The sequence below is a fragment of the Panicum virgatum genome, chromosome 3N, assembly GCF_016808335.1.
Source record: "Panicum virgatum strain AP13 chromosome 3N, P.virgatum_v5, whole genome shotgun sequence".
In the NCBI taxonomy this organism is placed as follows: domain Eukaryota; kingdom Viridiplantae; phylum Streptophyta; class Magnoliopsida; order Poales; family Poaceae; genus Panicum; species Panicum virgatum.
The window spans coordinates 26271060-26295458 of record NC_053147.1 but is presented as its reverse complement, the minus strand read 5'-3'; the positions used below and the strand labels follow the sequence as shown (position 1 = coordinate 26295458).

General features: G+C 47.3%; 1 protein-coding gene across 1 annotated transcript; it reads right to left on the bottom strand.

The window, feature by feature from the left end:
• Positions 1-13820: 13820 nt before the first annotated feature.
• On the bottom strand, positions 13821-16933 carry LOC120665388 (patellin-3-like). Its single transcript, XM_039944949.1, has 4 exons — positions 15381-16933; positions 14805-14929; positions 14552-14693; positions 13821-14453 (listed from the first exon to the last, which is right to left on the bottom strand). Exons 1-4 carry the CDS (start codon positions 16710-16712, stop codon positions 14193-14195), a joined length of 1860 nt encoding a protein of 619 aa, XP_039800883.1. The 5' UTR covers positions 16713-16933; the 3' UTR covers positions 13821-14192.
• Between the last annotated feature and the right edge of the window lie 7466 nt (positions 16934-24399).

Below are 24399 nucleotides of genomic sequence, written 5' to 3'. Positions count from 1 at the left end.
TGACTTGCTTCAAATGTTGCAAAGAAGGCCACAAGTCCTACCAATGCAAGGAGAAAGAGAGCAAAGCAAAGGGCAAAGACAACGGCAAGCCCAAGAACTTGAACAAGAGCAAGAAGGGACATAAGAAGGCTAAGGAGATCAAGAAAAACACATCTCCAAACTTGAAGGCGTCATACATGTACACCAAGCCCACACACAAGAACAAGCAAAAGAGCAACCACTACATACTTGAAAAGAAGAAGAATGGCAAGGTGGTAGCTCATGTCATGGGGTGGAGAACATATGGATGGAACCGGCCTATTTGGGTGCCCAAGGATATTATTCATACCATGGATGGCTCTCAAAAGGTTTGGATCCCAAAAACTTAGGCGCCAAACAAGCACTACGGGGAATTTGGAGGCTTGGCAAGGTTTGGGATGCATGAGTAGGGATGCATCATGCAAAGTTGAATTAAAGCCAAGTTGTGGATTAAAGATTAGTGACCCAAATTCCCCTCCCCTACATATGAGGTAATGAGCAAGGTAAAAGGATGATCTCAATTCATTTGATATCCTTCATGCATCATTATAGCTCAATGCCTCTCTAGGATTGCATGATCTTATCTTTACTATTGGTATCTTTCATTTGATATGCCTTCCTAGAAATTTCACATGGTAGGTTATCCATGCCTTATTTATATCATGTTGTAACCTACATGAGCTTAATTGATTCTCTCACATGGCATATGTCTTTCATAGCATATCTTGCAATTTGAGAGAAGTGCCGCCCAAGCAAAGATCCATCACCAACCATCCTAGAAATGCTTAGTGTCATATCTAGCTTGTGAGAAGCTTTGAGAGAGTGCCTTGTGCACTTATATAGGCTTAGTTCTTGAGAGAGCTAGCTTAAGAGAAGTCTTGCCGAGGCAAGCAAAGCATTCCCGTCGACGACCCTCCGACTTGGTGTGGAGCGGTGCCGACACTTTGTACGGGGGAAGTGGAGACCCCCTCCTTGGTGGAGAAGCTCCGTAGCGGATTTCGGCCGGGTGACTGAGAGAGACGGTGGCGGTGCACGAGACTCGGTATCTTGTGTGCACTTGCCTTTGCTTGCCGGTGCGCCTTGGTGGCCTAGTGCAAGACAGTGATCGGAAGAGCCTCGATGTCCTGTGGACGTAGGCGTTTGAGCCGAACCAAGTTACATGACCGTGTCTACTCGGGAGTTTGCATCCCTCTTGCACTTACCTCTTTACTTACCGCATTACGTTTCCGTACTTACTCTATCTTGCGTGCCTTTACTTTCCTAGTTAGTTTGATTAGTATTGGCTATAGGTTGCAAGTCTTTTGGGGTAAGTAGAGAGTAGCATAGATAAACCTTAGTCATAACTAGCATGTGTAGGATGTGTTAGGTTTATCTTATGCAAGTAGTTTGAGCCCTAGGTTAGAAAGCGAATTAGCGACCCTATTCACCCCCTCCCCCTCTAGGGTCGGACACCCCGGTGATCCTTACACCTATGGTACTTATCGTATCCATACTGTGGGAAAATCATGGCCAATAGAATTGCTATTAATTTTTCACACATCCCTTTGAATGGGCAAGTTGATCATTCCAGATCTTGAATGAATCAGTAATGTGAAAAATTTGTATACGCAACATGTTGTACGGTATGGTTGTATGCATAATACAATAAAGATGAGTCCTATCTCATTTCTTATATGCAATATCCAATGTTGTCTTCTTGTGTTTCCATATGAAAACACATTTGGATATATATATCTATGACTTGTTTAGATACGAGTTTAATTAAGATATAATTAAATATCCTCAAATGTTAATTCAATATCCATAGGAAGAATGATAGTGGCAGAATTGACCAAACTATCAATGCATCGCATCAGCAATGAACAAAATTATTCCCTCTTCTTATCATAAGAACCAGGAATATTTTGTTTCTGTTATTATAGAGTTTGTGGTACAAATGTCCACTAGGCATATATCATTCACATTGAAATGATTCCCGTACTACCTATATATGACAAGAAATTAATAAAATTCTATCAAATATATAGAAAACCATAAATATTGTCGAGTATCTAATCCATCAATATGACACTCACAATAGTTACGCATTGACAACAAGTGTTATTACATATTTCGATGGACAATATTAAATAATATCAATGGACCATGGGATTATTCCAAATCTCGAAGCAAGTCATTCGAATTATATTTGATTAGCTTGTTGTCCTTGAATTTAGGTTCTCTTATGATAGAAATGGGAAACTTTGTTATGCGATCTTAGAAGATCTGGCAAAAACAATCAATTTCCAAGAGAGCTTAAAATTTAAAATTGAAAACCTTCAAATCATATGTCCTAGCTCCTGTTTTATCCCTTATTGATGTTTAATACACATCAATTTTTTCTTCCATAAGATATATTTATTGATAATCTTTATGGATATTGTTTCTTAACAATAGTAAGCACAATTTTCTTTGATCTATAATAAACAACCCCAATCAAGGGTAATTAAACTCTTTTATGAGTATATGGGATAAAACCAATATTAATGTCAATTGTCCATGTGGGATATTGATGCCATCAACAGCGAGTTCAATAGACTCCTGTGAAGTCAATATCCAAAACATGTGACAAACCATTGATTTAATTAATTTACATCTGAGGTAAACTCAAATCACTATGGTGATGTTGTAAAATCAAATGCAATATTTTATAATTGTATATCTTATCATAATTTTGGATCATTGTAGGTGTCGTGGGCTTTTGGGGGTACCCACAGCCGGGTAGCGAAACGCACCCGCCTATTCCCTGAGGGGGAGTACTCGGGGAAGTGCCAAGCTATTAGGCCGATCTAGCTCGGGGGCAAGAACGCAAGAACACACGTCATTTAGAGTGGTTCGGGCCGCCGGAGCGTAATACCCTACATCCACTGTGTGGTGTATTGCACTTGTATGAATGAGTCTATCCTCTGCCCCGCCGGGCTTGAGTTCTTTCCTAACGGGCGTCTCCCTTTTATAGAGCAAGGGGACGCGTACACAGTCGTTAGACCCCGACAGGTGGGTCTAACGTAGATGTATAGTATACTGCACAGGAAGCTTCAATGGAGCTTCAGCGGGTGAGGATCTCTTCTCGGATATGCTTCATCGCCATGTCGACTCTCTGACCGAGGGGAGTCCTTATTTGTCCCATCGGCGAGGCGCCCGTTGGGGCAATGTAGTTTGCGGCGTAGACTGCTGGGTCTACCGTGTAGGCGTCATAAAAGAGGGAAGCCGAACCGTCGTGTCCAACTGGCATAGTAGACTGTGGACGGTGCCAGCGACTGTACTATGCGCCTTGGTAACACGCGACCAACAGTGCAACCTGGCAAAAGCCGCCTCGGGCTCGGCTGTGGCAGGGCGCACCTCCGTCTACCACATTGAATGCGGTAGGTAGGCGAGTCTTCCAGTGGAAGCCAAGCGGTACCGTGCGCTTGCCCGCACCTGTGGACACGTGGCGGCTCCGAACCCAGACGGGGTGTCGGTTCCACCCGCTGAGGGGTCCGGATAGTATATGGGGGTCCGAGACCCGGCGGGGGTCCGGGGCCCCCAGCGGTTTCGGCGGATTGCTACCTCCTTTCTGGACACGTGGCGTCACCAGACCCTCCCCGAGCGGGGAGCGGTCCGGGGCCATTTGCCGGGAGAGTAGGGCTCCGGACCACAGGGGTCCGGCTACTCGGCCGTCAGGGCGTAGCTAAGGATAACTACGAGACCCTTGCCTAGACACAGCAAGAGGGGGTACCCCAGTCCTGGGGTACCGACAGTGGCCCCCGGGCCCACCTCGGGAGAGGTACGAACCCGCAGGTGGGGCCACCATTATGATGTGTTTCCACGCAGCTTGGCTGTGTCGGCGTGCTCTTGTCGAGAGCGGGTGCTCCGGACCCCTTGGAGGCCGGATCACCTGTTGCCAGGTTCAGGTACTAGAGTGCTCTCCGTAGGGCGGCGAAGGTGTAGGCTTGGGGTACGGAACCAAGCCAAGCGGCTACACGGACCTCGGACCGCTCAGGGAGCGAGAATCACTTCCCCGGACCTGGCTTCTGGCGACCGTGGCGAGCGGTCTCCGCCGGAGCGGGCCACCGGAGTGGACTTTGAGTTGACCGTGGCGAGCGGTCTCCGCCGGAGCGGGCCACCGGAGTGGACTTGAGTCGACCGTGGCGAGCGGTCTCCGCCGGAGCGGACCACCGGAGTGGACTTTGAGTCGACCGTGGCGAGCGGTCTCCGCCGGAGCGGGCCTCCGGAGTGGACTTGAGTCGACTGTGGCGAGCGGTCTCCGCCAGAGCGGGCCACCGGAGTGGACTTGAGTCGACCGTGGCGAGCGGTCTCCGCCGGAGCGGGCCACCGGAGTGGACTTGAGTCGACCGTGGCGAGAGGTCTCCGCCGAAGCGGGCCACCGGAGTGGACTTGGAGCGACCGTGACGAGCGGTCTCCGCCGAAGCAGGCCACCGGAGTGGACTTGGAGCGACCGTGGCGAGCGGTCTCCGCCGAAGCGGGCCACCGGAGTGGACTTGGGTCGTTGCTGACGATCCCACGAATTACGCCACCGGACCTTGCAGCAATGTGTAGGAAACCAGACCTTATACTAGAAAGGAGCCCGGGACCTCTAGGGACAGCAGCCTCGGATACTAGGGGACTCGTAACAGGGCAGCGAAGTACGTAGGCTTAGGGTACATTACCAGGCTAAGCTACGCGGAGCTTCTCTACCCCAGGATACATGCACCACTTCTCCTGAGCAGGTCCCTAGGGGTCCGAACTGCCTTCCAGCTAGAAGGGGTGTCCTCACCTGACCATAAGCCAACAGCTCAACTTGGATCGTTAGTAACTAAAGAAAAGACTCCATTTGGGAGTAAGACACAGTTAAACCAAAACGGATAGGTGTAATCAAGGTAAATGTAAAGATAGGACTGAGCAAGCACATCTCATTTATCGCTTGACTCGTGGTGTACATCAGAGGTCGGGATTACGAGGGCGGACCTCTACCGCTCTGGACCACTTGCTGGTGTCGCCTGTTTGTGCGATGAAGCCAGAGATCGGGTTTACAAGGGCGGACCTTTACCGCTCTGGACCACACGTAGGCACCAAATCATTACAAAGGAGAAACACACTCAATCCTATCTAGTGATAACCTACAGCCATTGCCCTGTAAGGCGTACACGTTGTTGGCCGTAGTGGAGCTGGCACCTTGAAGGTTCTTCATGATCGTCGGAGGCGAAGGCGTCCTGGACGTGCTTGTACAGCATCATCCAGCATCACCTCGGGAGCTCAGGGGGCCCTTCCCTGTCTAAGAACTGTCATATGCCTAGGTAACATAGAGACAAATTCTTTGGCTTTGAATGGGAGTGGCCCAGCCGCCGCCGTCTACCGCCAGCCCGTTGATCACTCATCTCGAGCTGGGTGCTCATTTGGATGAGTACGGAGCGTGGAGAAGGGCGGTCGTTTGCCGGGTCGACCTTGGTGCTGGCATTAGGCCCCCGCGCCTGGTGGCGGGATCATGTCTGCAGCAGCACCGAGAGAGACTCGGTCCTGGCGAGGGAGGAGACGGCGGTAGACTTTCCCCGGGCCACAGCGGTCGGCTCCAGGCTTCACATTGAGAGAGAGCCTTGAGCCGACGCCATGCCGCCGCAGGGGAGTCCTGGTGGTTGCTTGAGAGAAAATCTTGAGCCGACGCAGAGGTGTTGTAGGGTGACGTACAGCGGGCGTCTCCGCGGCACGCCACCGCGTCGGCTCTGAGATGTCGCAGTGGCGACGCACAGCAGGCGCCGCTGTCGTGCGCCGCCGCACCGAGGGCACCACTGCCTCGGCGCTGTGGCATGCGGCGTAGGTGCTGCCATGCCGCTCTTCATCTTCTCGTCGCCGTTGCAGAGGATGAACTCAGCCTCAGAAGCCTGGAGATCTAGCCAAGGCTTGCACTTCCCCACGGACGGCGCCAAATGTCGTGGGCTTTTGGGGGTACCCACAGCCAGGTGGCGGAACGCACCCGCCTATTCCCTGAGGGGGAGTACTCGGGGGAAGTGCCAAGCTATTAGGCCGATCTAGCTCGGGGGCAAGAACGCAAGAACACATGTCATTTAGAGTGGTTCGGGCCGCCGGAGCGTAATACCCTACATCCACTGCGTGGTGTATTGCACTTGTATGAATGAGTATATCCTCTGCCCCACCGGACTTGAGTTCTTTTCTAACGGGCGTCTCCCTTTTATAGAGCAAGGGGACGCGTACACAGTCGTTAGACCCCGACAGGTGGGTCTAACGTGGATGTATAGTATACTGCACAGGAAGCTTCAATGGAGCTTCAGTGGGTGAGGATCTCTTCTCGGATATGCTTCATCGCCCTGTCGACTCTCTGACCGAGGGGAGTCCTTATTTGTCCCATCGGCGAGGCGCCCGTTGGGGCAATGTAGTTTGCGGCGTAGACTGCTGGGTCTACCGTGTAGGCGTCATAACGGGCGAAGCCGAGCCATCGTGTCCAACTGGCATAGTAGACTGTGGACGGTGCCAGCGACTATACTATGCGCCTTGGTAACACGCGACCAACAGTGCAACCTGGCAAAAGCCGCCTCGGGCTCTGCTGTGGCAGGGCGCACTTCCGTCTACCGCATTGAATGCGGTAGGTAGGCGAGTCTTCCAGTGGAAGCCAAACGGTACCGCGCGCGTGCCCACACATGTGGACACGTGGCGGCTCCGGACCCAGACGGGGTGTCGGTTCCACCCGCTGAGGTGTCCGGATAGTATATGGGGGTCCGAGACCCGGCGGGGGTTCGGGTCCCCAAGCGGTTTCGGTGGAGGGCTACCTCCTTTCTGGACACGTGGCGTTACCAGACCCTCCTCGAGCGGGGAGCGGTCTGGGGCCATTTGCCGGGAGAGTAGGGCTCCGGACCACAGGGGTCCGGCTGCTCGGCCGTCAAGGCGTAGCTAAGGATAACTACGAGACCCTTGCCTAGACACAGCAAGAGGGGGTACCCCAGTCCTGGGGTACCGACAGTAGGTAACCATTTAAATGTGTAGACCATACAACGAATCATCATAAATTTTGTTAATACACAAGACAAATAATCTCTATGTCAGAAACATAGAGTAGATCTTTATAGTAGGCAATGTAAATTGCTGCCTAAGTAAAGTCTCTAGGCAGAATAATTCACAAGGAATTAAACGCAGCCTTTGCTTAGGACTCTACTACCTCGTGTAATAATAAAACAATATGATGATAAAGAGCAATCCAAAACCTTTATTTTAATTAAAAACACATCGTAGGTAATCATCAAGTTTCAGAGAAATAAGATGTAGACCTCTCAGTAACAGGTGATTAGATCACTGCTATGGCACGGTCTCAAGGCAGGATAATTCATAAGAAATTAAACGCAGCCAATGCCATAGTCTCCATTACCTTGTGTTAATTATTCAAAATAATCAAGATACGAATATTGCGAATTTTAATGATATTCATATTTTAGTTAAATTGCAACTAAGTCTCTAGCAAATTTAACTTATATGTGGTGCAAAAGTGTGGTTTGGGTGCACCAACATACCACGATTCTATTATAAAATTACAGATTTAACTTATATGTTGGTGCAAAATAGGGGATTTGGGTGCACCACATATTCCAAAAATATAATAGAATCAAGATGACATTGTAATATAATATAATCAAACCATAAAATATATTACAATGACAATATCCAAATAGCAACAAAGCACAAAGTGCTATACTTGGGTAGTGGCATAATTTATGCAAAATCACTTAGGATCAAAGCAAAAACTATTTCCTGTGTTAGCCCTTCTAGCAAAAAATAGTTCGATTGCCATTTTGTTTTTTTTTTGAATTAGGCTCACATGAGCCTAAATTTATCCAACCTTAATTAATTATCAATTAATTAAGAGGCTTCCATTTTGTTGCAACTAAAAATATTTGTCAACGAAAAATCGACAAATTATGTATATTTAGACAAATAATTTTCTGGTCTTTAGAGCAAAAACAATATAGAGCAGTAAACTCTATCATACAAATACTGTTAGAGTGACTAAAAACAGAAAATTATAGACACAAAAAATATATCTAAATATTAACATAGGAAAACAACTACAATATATTATATTATGATGCAATTTATAAAGACTCGTTGATCTTAAAAACTATCTATTTACTCTAGGTAAATAATATGCATCATCATAAGGCATTTAAACACAAGGTCTAAAGCAAGCATTTACATCATCAATTATAAATGCAATATATTGCAGTGTTGTATCTAGTCTTAGAGGCTAAACAGAGTAATCTAGGGCCTCTAATATAAATATGCAGAATTGAATAAACTAAAGCATATAAATATATTAAAATTGGGGGGTTTTATTGCAAGATTGCAATGGAGAGAAGGACTCGGCTGGTCTCTTGTTTGGCTTGGCTTGCGGCTCGCCTGCAGGTTGCTCGAGTGGCCTGCCTGTGTGCAGTTCGGCCTGCAAAAGGCCATCCAGCCCTACCTCAAAAAAAAAAAGGCCATCCAGCCCAACATGGGCCCGTAAAGAGGCAAAGGGGCAGGTGCTTAGGGATTAGTCCAAGCGACGCTTCCCTGTAACCGCCGCCGCCTGCTCCTTGGTGGAGCGCCGCCGCCGACGTTTGGCTCCAGGGGGCGCCGCCCCATGCGCCGTCCACACCGGTGCCGAGCGCCGCTGGCGCCGCCGTCGCCGGAGTCGAGCGGCGCGCCGCCCATATCTTCCTCTTCTACCTCGATCCGGCCCGCGTGCGCCGGCCAAGGTCGGCCGCCGGCCACCACCGGCCTTTAGTGGCCTGAGGAGAGCCCCAACGCCGCGGGGCTCCACGTGCCTCGGCGGATGCTGCCGGCAGCGTGCGCCGCTAGCGCCGCCGGTGGAGGACGCCGTGGCAAGCACCATCCGTGGCCATCGCAGAAGCGGCGGCCACGACGACCACTTCGGCCATGGCGTCCTGCGAGTCGTCGGCGACGACGACCACCACAGAAGTGGCATTCTTTGCGCTCGAAGTAGAGATGGCGACAAACGGCGAGTGGAAGAACGAGGAAACCGTCCTCCAGTTCAAGAAATCGAAGGTGTGATTAATCCATCTTACTCGTTGTAGTTTTTAGGCCTCGTTGCCTTGTTCTTCTCGGCGTGTCTCCTGTTCTCGTCAAGTTCCATGGAGGCCAACGTCGGCGAGTTCCAGGGAGGGTGAGGCCCTCTGGTCTGTGTGCCCTTTCTGCGCTCAGCAGTGAGTCGAGTGCGTGATAACGTGTAATGAATGAATGTGAAAGGTTGTTTGTTGTCTCTATTGATTGATTATGTTTATATATAAGACCAAGAGACAAGAGTCCAAGTGATATGTTCTTTTGGGATGACCTCTTCATGCATGAATAGTAACTTACTAGTGATATCATAATAATGTCATTAATCTAACTAATTATTTAATTACAATTTCTTCGTAACAGTTTTGAAGGGTGGTCTCAGCGTTCCAATTTCCAAACGGGTCCAACGTGCTCTCCCGCGTGCTCTGCGAGCGAAGCCATCAGACCGAACGCGAGCTTTCTCTGCAACGGTGCCCTGTCCTTGGTGTGCCTACGTACACATTCAAAAGCACGTAACTAATTCGTTTTTTTGATAATTATTGTTCTACCATAACTTAACTAGGCTCAAAAAATTCGTCTCGTCGTGTACATCAAAACTATGCAATTAGTTTTTTATTTATCTACATTTAATACTTCATGTATAAAGTAAAAAATTTGATGTGATAGGTGAAGAAAATTTGGATTGAGAAATTTTAAAAGTGAACACAGCATTTCTTTCCATCCATCGCGGCTCTGACTGGGGGACTTATTAGAGGTCGCATCCTCTCAACTGTGCAGCCTTTTTCGTCCTCCTTTCTCCGTTTTCGATGGGTCAAAGTTGCCTGCAGCTCTGCAGATCCAAAACGCAAAATGCAATTTTTTTTAAATCACTTATATACTATACTGAATATAGTTAAAAATAAATCGCATTGTACAAATAGATTGTAAATCGCGAGACGAATCTAATGAGCCTAATTATGACGTGATTAGATATTAAATTGATACATTAATGTTACAGTAAATATGTTTTAATGATGGATTAGTTAGGCTCGTTAGATTCGTCTTGTAGTTTACAGACGAGATATGTAATTAGTTTTGTGATTACTCTACATTTAATATTTCAAATATTGAAGATTCTCTAAAACACAAAAATGCAAAATGCAAAGTGATCTCGTATGCATGAAGTACTAAATGAAGTCTATTTGCAAAACCTTTTCAAGGATGGGTGTAACTTTTCGAGACGAATCTAATGGCGGTAATTAATTGATGATTTGCTACAGTGATGCTACAGTAACCGTTCTCTGATCGCGCTGTCAAATGCCTCATTAGATTCATCTCGCGATTTATGCGGGGGTTGTGGAGCTGGTTTTGTAATTAGACTTCATTTAATACTCCAAATTAGTAGTCAAAGATGAAAAAAAATTCCATGAAATCTAACCAAACACGACCCTAAACACCCTGAGATAAAAAACGTTCCTGCAGCCGGCTTCATCCATCTGCAGCGGAGTGTACCGTGGGGACTTGGCCCTTGGGGACACACCAAACGAAACAAACGCATTACGCATGGCGTGTGTACATAGTTTGAGTTTCAGGAAGAATCCAGCAGAGTTTTGGGCGTGCATGCAGATCGGCTGTAGTGCACGCAGATGCTACCGGGGTCGCCGTGAGGGAGGATCCAAGGGACCACGGAGAACGTGCCGATTGCCCCCTGGCGGGATCACGGAGGAAACACCGCGAGGCGCGGCCGGACACGCCATCATTCCCGAGCCCCGGCGGCGGACACGACCAACACGGTGCAGCAGCAAATTGTATAACGCGAACGGTGTGTTGTGCGTTTCATTAACTTTCCAATGGTCCCGATCCGGAACTGAAGAAGATGTCACGCTTGTCCAGGGATCGGAACGACGCCGGTGCACCTACAGCTTTGCAAAGTTCTGGGGCGTCTGGACCGGCTGGACCATCCATGCACGATGTTTGCGCATTCATCTCAGCGCCTTTAAATGGAAGAAGAAGAAGTAGGAAGAGGAGGATTACGGTGGGCCCCGGAACAGGATTTGGTAGAGCATGACACCGCCGGACGGGATTCTTCTGCAAATAGTCGTCCATCACTGACGTGTGGGGTCAGGTCAACACGTTAGTGACCCAGCTATAGCGAGAAGTACTGCAGAGGGTCCGCATCCGACACCGGCTTCTGCCTGCACGAACCCATTTCCGGATTATTTCCGGGGCATAAATAGATCCATCTTTCACGTACTACTCCAGTACAGGCTTCCGAACCTTGTCCGCGTTCAGCTTAGACTTCTGAACCTCGCACGAGGCTGGCAGTTCCCGCGATCCTGGTGAGTGGTGACAACGCTCACGCTCCCGACCACGGCGTATGCGCGGAGCCAGCCGGGGCTGGCTAATACGCGCGTGCGCTAGGATAGATTCCAGCAAACGATCTCCGACATCCTATTTTTTTCCTTTTCTGGAAACAGCGGATTCGCGCAGATATTTCCTTTCCTTTGACGGGTCGTGGTCTCGTGGACGCCTCCCCCACCCCCGGCGGGAGTTCACAGAAGCCCAGGCCCCAAGCGGTAGGCCCCCCGCCTCCCCATTCCCCCTTCGGAATTTTCTTTAAACCCACTGCTATATATTATTGTACATACATAAATTATAAAACAGATTTATATTACAGAGATCTTTTTTTCATATTCTTTCTTTTTTTACCTTTTTCTATCATGTGTCTAAGTTCTCTTGATAAATTCTTATAGAAGTTGTAGAAAAAAAGTATATCGAGAATTGTACTCAAAAGTTATATGATGAACTTGTGCGTTAAAAGATTTGTGCAATAAATCTTTCTGATAAAGTTAACACCATAGAAGTTGTGCAAAAAAATTTTCCTCCACAAGTTATTTGAAAAAACTATGTACCAAAATTTTATGTATAGTAAAAGTTGTGCTAAAAAGTTATTTTTTGAGAAGTTTAAGAAAGAATTATACTTAAAAGTTATGTGTACTGTAAAAGTTATGATGAGATTTTATGTCTCAGAACATGTGTGTTATAAGTTATACACAAAATTATATTTACAAATTATAACTTTTCAAAGAAAAAACTAATTGATTTTATACGGACAGGGATCGCTTTCCTTTTTAGGAAACAAATTATTCCGCACAACTTTCCAATTTTGGAACATTATAACCTATATATATAATTTGCAAGTATAATTTTTTGCACATCTTCACTGAAGCCAGATTCGTATTATAACTTTTTATGCTGTACATAACTTTTACATATAATTTTTTCTTAACAATTTGAAATTAATATTTTTTAACACAGCTTTGACAGTGCATACAAAATTTAATGTGTAGTTTTCTAAAATAACTTATAGAGGATAACTTTTCAGCACAAATTGTACGAAGATGTTATCTAGAAGATTTCTCACACAACTTTTCTACGCATAAATTTATCATGCAACTTCTAAGCACAAGTCTTGGTATAATTTTTTAGTACGATTTTCATATAAAAGTTGTCAAGAAAACTTCAGGCATATAAAGGTAAAAGGAAAAACTGGAAAAGAAAAAAAATAACAACACTTATGGAACGTAAAAGGAAAAACAAAAAAATGAAAAGAAAAAAATAAATACCTGTAATGTCAATCATATGGCGGTGGGTGAAAAAAATCACGACTCACGTGGGTGCGTGGAGTCTCACGTCACGTAGAGACCGGACTGCGGAGAGCGCGGACAGCTCGTCGCGCGCCACGAAGCATCCTGACGCGCGATCGCCGTGATGGAATCGCGTCGAGCACGTCGTCAACTGGCACCAATCATGGCCTCCTGGGGTGCTGCTCGCCCCGTGTGATCTCTGATGGAAAAACCCGAGGAAGGTACGCAGGCTTGGGATAAAGACAGAGGGAGCAACGCTCGCACAGGTTGTCGTCCCCCCGGCCGCGCCCGGACCCTCCAGTCCCCTGTCAGCGCATTCGCATCGCCAGCCTCCCCTCCATTATTCGTGCGGTGCAGGTACGGGGGAGGATCGATCATGGGCGTCGTGGCCGCGCTGGACACGCGAGCGATCATGAGCGCGGCGCCCCCTTTTGGGTTTCATGGCCCGGGCCGCCCGGCGTGGTCAAACGGGGATCTCCCTCCCTCGCGCGGGCAGCCTGTCTAGTGATCGTTGCAACTTCATCCATCCATGATCCATCTGTCTATCTACAGCTTACTTGCTTTGCTTTGCTGTGCTGTGCTTTTGTAGTTTTGTTTGGTCTGTGGTTCCTTTGCTTTTAGTTGAGTGATTGGAATCACAGCCTAGCAGCTAGTGAGCTAGCATCATGTCCCACCACCTAAGCATGGCTCTGCGCCCATCATTAGCCGCATAACACACATCACTCTGGAAGACGGGAAGATGCCCTGCTGCCTTTCGCCTTGCTGACGATTTTTTTTTTTTTACAAAAAGGATTACCAATCCGGCCTCTATGACGAGGCATACACAGCCAACCTTGCTAATGATATAGCAGAGAATGTGTTCCTTGGCCTGATTAGGAGCGCTAAACAGCCTTTGCAGCTGATTGCAAAGAGATGGCGTTTTCAACCAGGGAAGGCCGGAAGGGATGAGGCCCTGACGTCCATGTCGCTTTGTCTGAGACGGCTCGTCACCACCGGTGGCCAAATGCGAAGCACCAAGGGCAGCGACAAAAAATGGAATCAGCGGGAGAACATGGGGGCGAGTAACATGGCGCCGGCAACGGCAGAGAGGACAATCAGGCGTGCTGTCTAAAATCAACATGTTGATGGAAGAGAGATTAAAAAATGTACAAGCAGTGAGAGATGTACAGAGCAGCAACTGTTCTTCAGCCCTCAACATCCTCCCCACAGCGACCCCCTCTCACTTCTCTCCTGACCTCAAGAACAAAGCTCACTTTGGTTTTTTCAAGTAAAAACACATACAAATGCGAACCCCAAAACGAAAAAGAACAGCAAGCCAACAAATAATCAAAGAACCGGGACACAAAACGGGGCCTAGAATGTAGAAACTCTTATTGCCCTCCCCTCCTACTATCATGCAACATGTTCAAATGGTGGCGGTATGGACCTGTGGACCTGGGCTGGCGATCAAATTATGTGTAGTAGGGTCACCATTCAGGCGGATTTGGCGGTGCTCTTCACCTTGAACCGGTACAGCAGCTTCTTCTTCTTCGACGCCGGGTTGTTCACGGTCAGCAACACCTTGCCGGGCTCGTTCACCTTGAAGCTCCCCTTCATGATCGGCTCCTCGTGGGCGGGCACCTTCCTCGTCTTCTGCACGATCACGGTGTAGCCACCCTCGGCGTCTGGGGTGAACTCGGCGCCGTAGCTCACCTCCCATCCCAGCACGCGGAGTTCCCACACGACCGTGGAGTTCTACAGAGACAGTGCGCGATAGCATTTAGTTTTATCATCGCATTGTGTGATCTGCAGGAAATTCAGGATTCAGAAACAGGGAGGCGAGGCGATCAAACCTCGGTGGCTGGGATCTCGATGGTTTCTTTTGATGATGGCTTGATGGTGAGCTCGGTGACAGCATCAGAGGTGGAGAACTCGGTGTCATCCTCTTTGTAGAGGCCACCGAATTGGACAGGCACTTGCTCCGGAGCAATGTATCTGTATCAGAATAGATGCGGCGAGCGATATGTAAGGATGCGCATTCTGAATGGTTTAGCTCAACAAACATCGATTGATATGAATCCTTGTGTGCAATGCAAGATTTCAAACCTGAAGAGCGTCTCCGCCGACTTGCCAGGGCTGCAGAAGACGATCTTGCTCTTGGTGCGCTGAGTCAGGAATGGGCTCATCACTTTGTTAGCTGCAAGGTACCACCACGGCACATTGATGAACACCTGCAATTGATCCATGATCCGACCAAATCAATTTCCCGATTCAGAAAACCATTCACCACCTGACATAGCTGAAATCACAGTAGTCTCACGACAGAAGTATCTGAATGCCATTTTACGGCAAGGCAAGAACGAAGCATGTGTATCAGTTACACATGGCTGGCAAGCAGCAGCAGTGTGTAAAAGAGGGAAATAGGGTGGGCGAAAATGACCCCAGCTTTGCTTGCACCGCCATATGGGGTTATATTACTAGATTTCTGAACTTTACTGGACAGAAAGAAGCATGACAGCATGAAGAATTGAATATCCTATTTTTAACCAAGCATAAGAACCGTAAATGCAGAAGATTTGAAATTCTTCGCTGATTTTGGACTAGGATTCTAGGAGATAATCCCGAATTTTAGACTAGGATTCTAGATTCGATCGATGCAAAAGAAGAGAGGTTATACTGTACCTTCTTGGCGACGAACTCGGGGTAGTTGTCCTGGAGCAGGGCGAGGGCCTGGCGTGTGACGGCGCGGTGCTTGCCGAGCATGGGCGGCGAGTTCTTGAGGTCGGTGACCTGCACCATAGAGCAGATGCCGCTGGGCGAGAAGTCGAGCTGCTCCCGGATGCCGCGCTCGAGGAGCTGGATGCGCCACTTGAGGAAGCGCTCCCGCTTCTCCTCGTCACCGAAGGCCTTCTCGTAGAGCTCCTTGTCCTGGAACTCGCCGTAGACGTTGTAGCAGACGGGGTGGCCCTCGCGGTCGGCGCCGCGGTAGAACACCACGTTCTCCAGCTCCGGCAGGCCGAGGTCGGCGCCCAGGAGCTCGTCGATGCCGAAGCGCTTGCGCCACAGCACCGCCGACTTGAGCATGGCCATGGCCTCCTTCACCTTAAACTCGCGCGCGCGGAGGACCTTGAGCAGCACCGTGTCCGTGCGCTCGTCGTCGCCGTCCAGGGGCACGCCCCAGATGAGCTCCTCCTTCGGCTCGGCCGCCGGTGCCGGCGCCGCCTCCGCCTCAGCGGCTGGCTCGGGCGCGGCGGGGACGACGGTCTCCTCGATGGCTTCCACCGTCTTGGTGCCTTCCTCCTCGGCCACCACGACGGTCTTCTCCTCCGGCTCGGATGGCTTGGCCTCCTCGGACGCCGCCTCGGCCTTGGGTTCCTCCTTGGCAGGCTCCTCGGCCTTGGGCTCCTCCGCTGGGGCAGCCTCAGCCTTGGGCTCCTCTGGCGCGGGAGCCTCAGCCTTGACCTCCTCGGCCGCAGCTTCCGCCTTGGGCTCCTCGGCCGCAGGCTTGGCCTCCTCCTTGGCGGGCTCTTCGGCGGCCGCCGTCTCAGCCTTGGGCTCCTCGCCCTTGGCCGGCGCCGCCTCTTCCTTCGCCTCCTCCTTGGCCGGCTCCTCCTTCTTGGGCTCCTCCTTGGCCGCCGCCGGCGGCGGCGGCGGGGGCAGGTCGAACTCCCCGTTGGCGAGCGCGGCGGCCACGAGCTCCTTGAGCTGCGCAAGCGCGGTGCGCTCCGGGTCGGGGAGGTCGGACACGAGGTTGCTCTCCTCCTTGAACGACCCGGCGCCGTCGATCACCGCCGCCTCGTCGCCCGCGGCCGCCTCCAGGGCCTCCTCCGCCTTCTTCTCCTCCTCGGAGTCCGCCTCCGCGGCCTTCTCCTCCGCCTCCACGGCCTTCTCCTCGACCGCCGCCACGGCCGTCTCCTCGGCCGCCGGCGCGGGCTTCTCCTCGGCCTCCGTCACGGCCACCTCGGCCGCCGCCGCCGCGGCGGGCGCGGCTTCTTGCTTCGTCTCGTCGGCCATGCCTGGTCGATCAAAGCGATCAAATCGGACGGCGCGTGAGGAAAGGTGACAAAGGCGCGGGGCGGAGTTCGGGGAAATTCGGATGGAGAGAGAGGTGTGGAGGGAGAGATTTGTAGAGAGAGGGGGAGCCGGGGAGGGACGAGGGAGGTGGCGAAGCAGCCAGGCGGAGGCAGAGCAAGCTGTCTCAGCCTCTCAGGTGGGCAGACGAGGAGAACAGCTTGCCTTGCTTGCTGTTATGTTTGCTGAAGCGCGAGCCAAGCAAGGGAGCACGAGGCGCCTAGTGTGACCGAGGCCGGGGCCCACCACGTGCAAGGATTAGCATGACGCTACTACAGTCGCTCGCTCCCATTTCTTCAATAAGTTAATACTCCAGCTCTAATTAGGAGTATTAAATGGACAGCTTACAAAATCAACTACAAAATCCCTGCGCTACGAATCTTCAAGCATTAGATTTTTGACCGCGTAATTAGATGATGGTTACTATAGCATCACTGTAGCCAATCATTAATTAATTATCATCCCTGAAGAGATTTTAAAAATAGTCTCCATCTATTATCTTATTATTTGGCCAACAAACAGAACCTCCACGTTCACTCTCAAGGCTTAGAAATTCCCACATTAATCGAAGAAAAATAGAAAAATAAAAATTACCCACCAATGCCATTATAATAAAAATTAGCCTAAAATACCCCTATGCCTAATTAAAAATCACCCATCAATGTCATTATGAAAAACTAAATATAAAATATCATTTAGCTATGTATCAGTTACAAACATATACTATTAATAAAAACTAAAACTAACAATATTATTTGACCAACAAATGGAGCCTCACGTTCACTTTAAAAGTCTAAAATTCACACGTTAATCAGAGAAATATAAAAACTATTATCTTATTATTTGGCCAACAAACGGAGCCTCCACGTTCGCTCTCAAAACCTAAAAATTCCCACGTTAATCGAAGAAAAATAGAAAAATAGAAATTACCCACCAATGTCATTATAATAAAAATTAGCCTAAAATACCCCTATGCCTAATTAAAAAATCACCCATCAATGTCATTATGAAAAATTAAATATAAAATATCATTTAGCTATGTATCAGTTATAAACATATACTATTAATAAAAACTAAAGCTAACAATATTATTTAGCCAATAAACAGAGCCTCCATATTCACTCTAAAAGTCTAGAAATTCCCTCGTTAGTCGGAAAAAATAGAAAAATAAAAAATACCCACTAATGCCATTATAATAAAAATTAGCCTAAAATACCCCTATGCCTAATTAAAAATCACCCATCAATGTCATTATGAAAAACTAAATATAAAATATCATTTAGCTATGTATCAGTTACAAACATATACTATTAATAAAAACTAAAACTAACAATATTATTTGACCAACAAATGGAGCCTCACGTTCACTCTAAAAGTCTAGAAATTCACACGTTAATCAGAGAAAAATAAAAACTATTATCTTATTATTTGGCCAACAAACGGAGCCTCCACGTTCGCTCTCAAAGCCTAAAAGTTCCCATGTTAATCGGAGAAAAATAAAAAAATAAAAATTACCCACCAATGCCATTATAATAAAAATTAGCCTAAAATACCCCTATGCCTAATTAAAAATCACCCACCAATGTCATTATGAAAAAATAAATATAAAATACCATTTAGCTATGTATCAGTTACAAACATATACTATTAATAAAAATAAAGCTAACAATAATTAATTAAAATAAAACAAAAATAAGAATAATTATATGCATAATATTATTAAAGCTCGATAAATCAAATTGTTAATTTAGGTAGATCGTATTTGAATTTTTTAACCAACAATAAGACGTAATTTACGATAATGAACAAGGTGATATATGGTAAAAAAAATAATATAATTTTTAAGGATACAACGATATACAATTCTTTGAATCTTCAATACTAGCCGCGCAAATGCGCGGGCTATACGCCTAGTTTAATACTATATGGAGAGTCTAGAAGACGCATTCTAAACTCCTAGAATGAAAACCAAACGGGACTGGCGCCAACCATCCTAAACATGGATCTGCCTCATATCTTAGGCTCTTTTTTAAAGCACCAATCTTGATCTTAATTAAGGTTAGCCGTTCCATAGAAAAGTAAGAAATGGTATAAATAAACTCTTATAAAGGAAACCAAAATATCGTGCAACCCGTCCGTAATGCTTTCGCGATCAACAGCTTTACTTGGTCACATCCACGGAGCCCGTGGATGTGGCTAACGATTGCCCAGCACTGTGAAATTGCCCCATCTTTTCTTTTTCTTCAACTTGGATCGTCCTCTTCTTCCTAATACATCTCGCTGTCACAATGTCATCAACTACCACGCACCCATCGCAATCCTATCCAAGCAGCTTAGTGCAGGGACGAAAATTCCTGCGTTTCTAGAAAGCATGCAAGTTTTCCCTAGAAAAAAAAAGAAGAAAGCTTGCAAGGTTCATCACTGGCTTTGTTTATCATCAGCGTCTCTGTTAAACCAAAACCGGCACATCGAATGGTTGTTCATCCGTCTTCTTTCTTTCCTTAAACGAGCATCGGTCTCATGATTGGATCGCTGATCGAGTGATCGTGTTTGCCTACAGTGGAGGGCAGAAGTTTAAGGCGGTCAAAACGAAACGCACTTGCTCAGTACTATGATGGAAAATGCGCTTTTCTTCGGTGCTTTCTCTCTGAAGGATCTTTTTCAGTGTTTCTCACACCTCTGCATCTCCATGGCTTCAGAACAGAGGATGTTGGGTGCGGTTTCATTTTCCATCTTTTTTTTTGGACCCGATCGATTGTGGACTCAGGTGAACTGTGCCCAACCAACACGGCTGAGGGCTTGTTTAGTTGTTTACATGTAAAAATTTTGCAAAGGAATCTTGTTAATTTGAAATACTAAATGAAGTCTATTTATAAATTTTTTTGCGTAGATGGGTTGTAAATCGCGAGACGAATCTAATGATGCTAATTAATCTATGATTAATTCATAATTAGCAAATAGTTACTGTTGACGCAAATCTCGGTTAACACACGAACACACTAGATCGTGCGGCGTGAGAAAGAGCTCGATGCAGCTCTCCCTGCGTGGAGCGGTCAGACCGGTCTAAGGAACCGGTCAGACCGGTCGCCAGTGAGAATTGGCGACGGCCAACGAACGCGAACCCGGGAGGGACCCCATCAGGGTAGGCGCACGTAGGGTTGTTCTAGGATCGGCAGGCCACCTAGAACGCCTTCAAACGTCGCGGAGACGAAGGAAGAACAGCAGATGTGGTTCGAAAAGCTAGGGTTTGGAGAAGATGATAAAAAGTAGAGTTTGTATTGATTTTGTTCGATTGGATTTCCTAATCCGCCGTGACTCTTTATATTTATAGGGTGGGGTGGACTTATCCCGCAAAAAAACTTGTTTACAGATTTAAATCTATAAAAAAACCCTAGTTGTACTCGGACTCTACCTGTACCGGTCAGACCGGTCGGTCCCTGCCGGACAAGCCACAGTGCCTCGACCGGTCAGACCGCGCGGTCAGACCGGTTGGTGCCAATTTTGGCTGTCAACATATGCCCACCTGTTTTTTGGTAAAGCTTGCTAGCCAAAAAAACATTCTTCTGAGCCAAAATTGTCTAAGGGCGATGATTAACACTACATCGGCCATTTTTTTTACTAAAGACGATAAACAATTATCGGCCATGTTTTGCTCAAGTCGATGTTGAAACAACTTGTTTTGGCCGCAACACCTTCTTCATTGTCGCTGACGTCTTTGGCACGGCCTCCACTTGTTGTTCAATTGCCTTCTTCTTGCGCATACGTTGCAGTCTTCGCTTCTGAGTATGAGATAAGCCTGAGGGTCCCCACCTTGGCTGTAAATACTTTGAATCTTGCTCCTTGCTCTTCTCATTCTCTTTGCTGCAATCAACATCTTGCTTGGCCGGATTATTGCTAGCAACAATCGTTCTTTATAGTAATGCATGATTTGGATACATAGGAGGGTATTGAATATAATATGATTGCATATACATCTTACTATAATCCATAGGTGTATAAAAGTAAAGATACCAGCAATATCATGGAGCAATCGGTCCACTAGATGATGTATAATTACCTTGACTCGATTGCTCTTGATGTCCTGACGATGATCCCGTATCCTTGACTTCGCTTGGTCACCCCTTCTGTCTCTGAGCACTCCCTTCCTTCTCATATTTGGCCAAGAGTTCTTTAAAACTCGGCCATGTCTTGATTTTGGAGGAGTTCCCAGATTTACTGGGCGCACCGGTCAGACCGGTCCCATGACCGGTCAGACCGGCCGAACTGGTCAGACCGCCGCTATGGCCGGTCAGACCGGTCGACTTGTTGTCGGCCTTCTTCTTCTTGTCTTGCCCACCGAATATTTTTGCGCCTTGAGAGGTCTGTAATGTCAGCTCCTTTTCAGGTCTTTCATCACCAATAACTACATTTTTCCCTTTTGTCGATTCGGCTTGACTTGGCCTAACTAACACTTTGGGATTATTCAATTCCAACATATGCACCGGGAAATGATTCTGATCAATTTGTATATTAGGAATAATCAATCGTCCTTCATTAATGGCCGATTGAATTTGTATACGTAACACATTGCAATCATTAGTAGAATGTGAAAAAGTATTATGAAATTTGCAATATGCTCGCCGCTTCAATTCTTCAAGCGGCGGTAAATTATGTGACATCTTGACGTATCCAATCCTATATAACTCATCAAATATCCTTTCGCACTTGGATACATCAAAAGTTAATTTTTCATCTTGCTGATTTTTGTGAATCGGCTTAAGAGCAGAATAAGTAAATGGTTTAGCTTGAGATGGCCAAGCAAACTCAGCAGCATACACATCATTAGACTCATCGTCCGAATAATTTGAATTGCATTCTAAAGCATGCACACTAGAACGATGATGCCTATGAGATTCTTGAGACTCTTTGCTTCAGCTTTCTACAGCCAAAGCTCTTTGATGCACCTGAGTAATAGTAAAGAAATCATAGCCCTCTAATCTTTTTTTAATATGAGAACGCAAGCCATTAAAAGTCAAATCAGCTAAATCTTTTTCTGCAATATTCACACTAAAGCATCGGTTTTTTGTATCGCGGAATCATCTTATATAATCATTGACAGATTCATCACGTGATTGTCTAACTGATGTCAAGTGCGACAATTTAAGCTCCTCATGCCCACAAAAAAGTGCCCATGGAACTTCTACTCTAATTGTTCCCATGAGCCAATAGAATTAGGTGCCAAAGATGAAAACCATGAGAAAGCGGTTCCAGTTAGAGATAAAGAAAATAAACACACTTTCAACTCGTTTATTGAACCAGCTTCTCCTAATTGGTCAAGATACTGACTAATATGCTCAAAAGTACTCCTAGTATCTTCCCCACTGAATTTAACAAACTCAGGCAACCTAAAACCAGCAGGGTATGCAACCGAATCAAACGAAGTAGAATACGGCTTTTGGTATGTGCGTGTTTTACTTCTAACATCCACCCCAAAACTTTCTCTAAGCAGATTAGCCAAATCATTCTTATAATCAGTAAGCATTTTATTGAAATTACTCAAAGAATTTGGCTGTGTGGATGTAGATACCTCACGCTGGTTTGGAACAAACTGACCGGATGGACCGGTCGGACCGGTCGGTACGACCGATCGGACCGGTTGGGGGGAACCGGTCTGACCGGTCTCTGCCGGTTTTGCCAACGCTGTACATATCGGTCGAACATCTCGTCGGAGATAAGACCGATGTGTGGCACTGAGTTTCTGGAGATTTCTGGTGGTGTGTACTGAACAATATCGTTTGTTTGGCTAATGTTGACCGAACCAGGAATACTCATAATGGGGTTAGTGTATGTAGGTGTCACAGTTTGACCACTGAAATAATTCATCGGCATCCCATATTGAGGTTGACTCACAGGAGATGCTGCCGATGGTTGAGGAACATAAAATTCAGAAGTAGAAACAGATGGAGGTTCATTGGCTGATTCTGGTTTCTTACCAGTCGATTCCCTTTCCTTAGAGCTAAGCCAATTAACCCAATAAACATCACGCTCAGCTAGCAATTTCTGAATTTGCTCCATAGTAACACCAGAAGGTGGAACAGTTACAGCAGGTATTACCTCAGTAGATGTATCCGAGGAGGTAGAAGCGAAGTCGATCTCTTTGATCTTGGTGACTTTGCCGCGTCGATCGACATTGATGCTCGCAAGCGCCGCTTGTAGATCTTCTTCATCGCGCTTCTTCTTGCGCTCCTCCAGCAGCAGACGAACGTCCTCCTGAAGATGCTCATATGTCGAAGGGATGATGTTCTCCTTGTCGATTTCTGCGTTGGAGCCCATCTTCTTTGGAGTAGATTAGATCAGTTTTATTAACCAAGATCTTTCTTCCCCAGCGGAGTCGCCAAAAAGTATGTTGACGCAAATCTCGGTCAACACACGAACACACTAGATCGTGCGGCGCGAGAAAGAGCTCGATGCAGCTCTCGCTGCGTGGAGCGGTTAGACCAGTCTAAGGAACCGGTCAGACCGGTCACCGGTGAGAATCGGCGACGGCCGACGAACGCGAACCCGGGAGGGACCCCGTCAGGGTAGGCGCAAGTAGGGTTGTTCTAATATTGGCAGGCCACCTAGAACGCCTTCAAACATCGCGGAGATGAAGGAAGAGCAGCAGATGGGGTTAGAAAAGCTAGGGTTTGGAGAAGAGGATAAAAAGTTGAGTTTGTATTGATTTTGTTCGATTGGATTTCTTAATCGGCCGTGACCCTTTATATTTATAGGGTGGGGTGGACTTATCCCGCAAGAAATCCTGTTTACAGATCTAAATCTTAAAAAAAAACCTAGTTGTACTCGGACTCTACCTGGACCGGTCAGACCGGTCGGTCCCTGCCGGACAGGCCACAGTGCCTCGACCGGTCAGATCAGTTGGTGCCAATTTTGTCTGTCAAAAGTTACTGTAGCATCGCTGTTGCAAATCATGGATTAAGTAGGCTTATTTGATTCGTCTCGCGATTTATAGCCCATTCATGCAAAAAGTTTTATAAATAGACTTCATTTAGTATTCCATATATGTGTAAAAATATTCGATGTGATGTTTTTTTTGTTTACGGGGTTTACAGGTAAAGATCTAAACAGCGCCTCGTGTGTGAGCTACTGTATGTGTGAGCTGGTTCTGATTGGCCGGTGAAAACATTGATCTGGATTTTCAATGGACAGTGCTGTGGTAGAATAATAAAAGGGCCATCAGTCCTAGCTGACAATTGTCATCTCTGATCACTGGGCCTCTCTCCATCTCTATCGATATCGGTTCGCTTTGACCAGTTGCAGAATCCAAAGAACTTCGGCGCCATTAGAAATCGTGTTAACCCGATGCCGCACTCCCCTCCGGGGAACTCGTCCTCTCGAAGCCTCTCCTCTAGCTACCGTTGAGAGAGGAGGAAAAGGGTGGCGCAGTCGCCGCCGGCGGAGGTAGCGGGGACCGCCGCGCTTTCGCCGGTCGGTGGTGGGTGTAGAGCTGTAGGTCATAGTAGATCTAGGGGTGCGTTTCTCGGCGTCGGTGACGAGACGGTGGCGGCGACGGCGCCATGGTGGAATAAGTCCTCTCGGGCTTGTCCTCGTCCTGGTGGCGTTTCTCTCCGGTGCCGTCAGCGAGCTCGTGGAG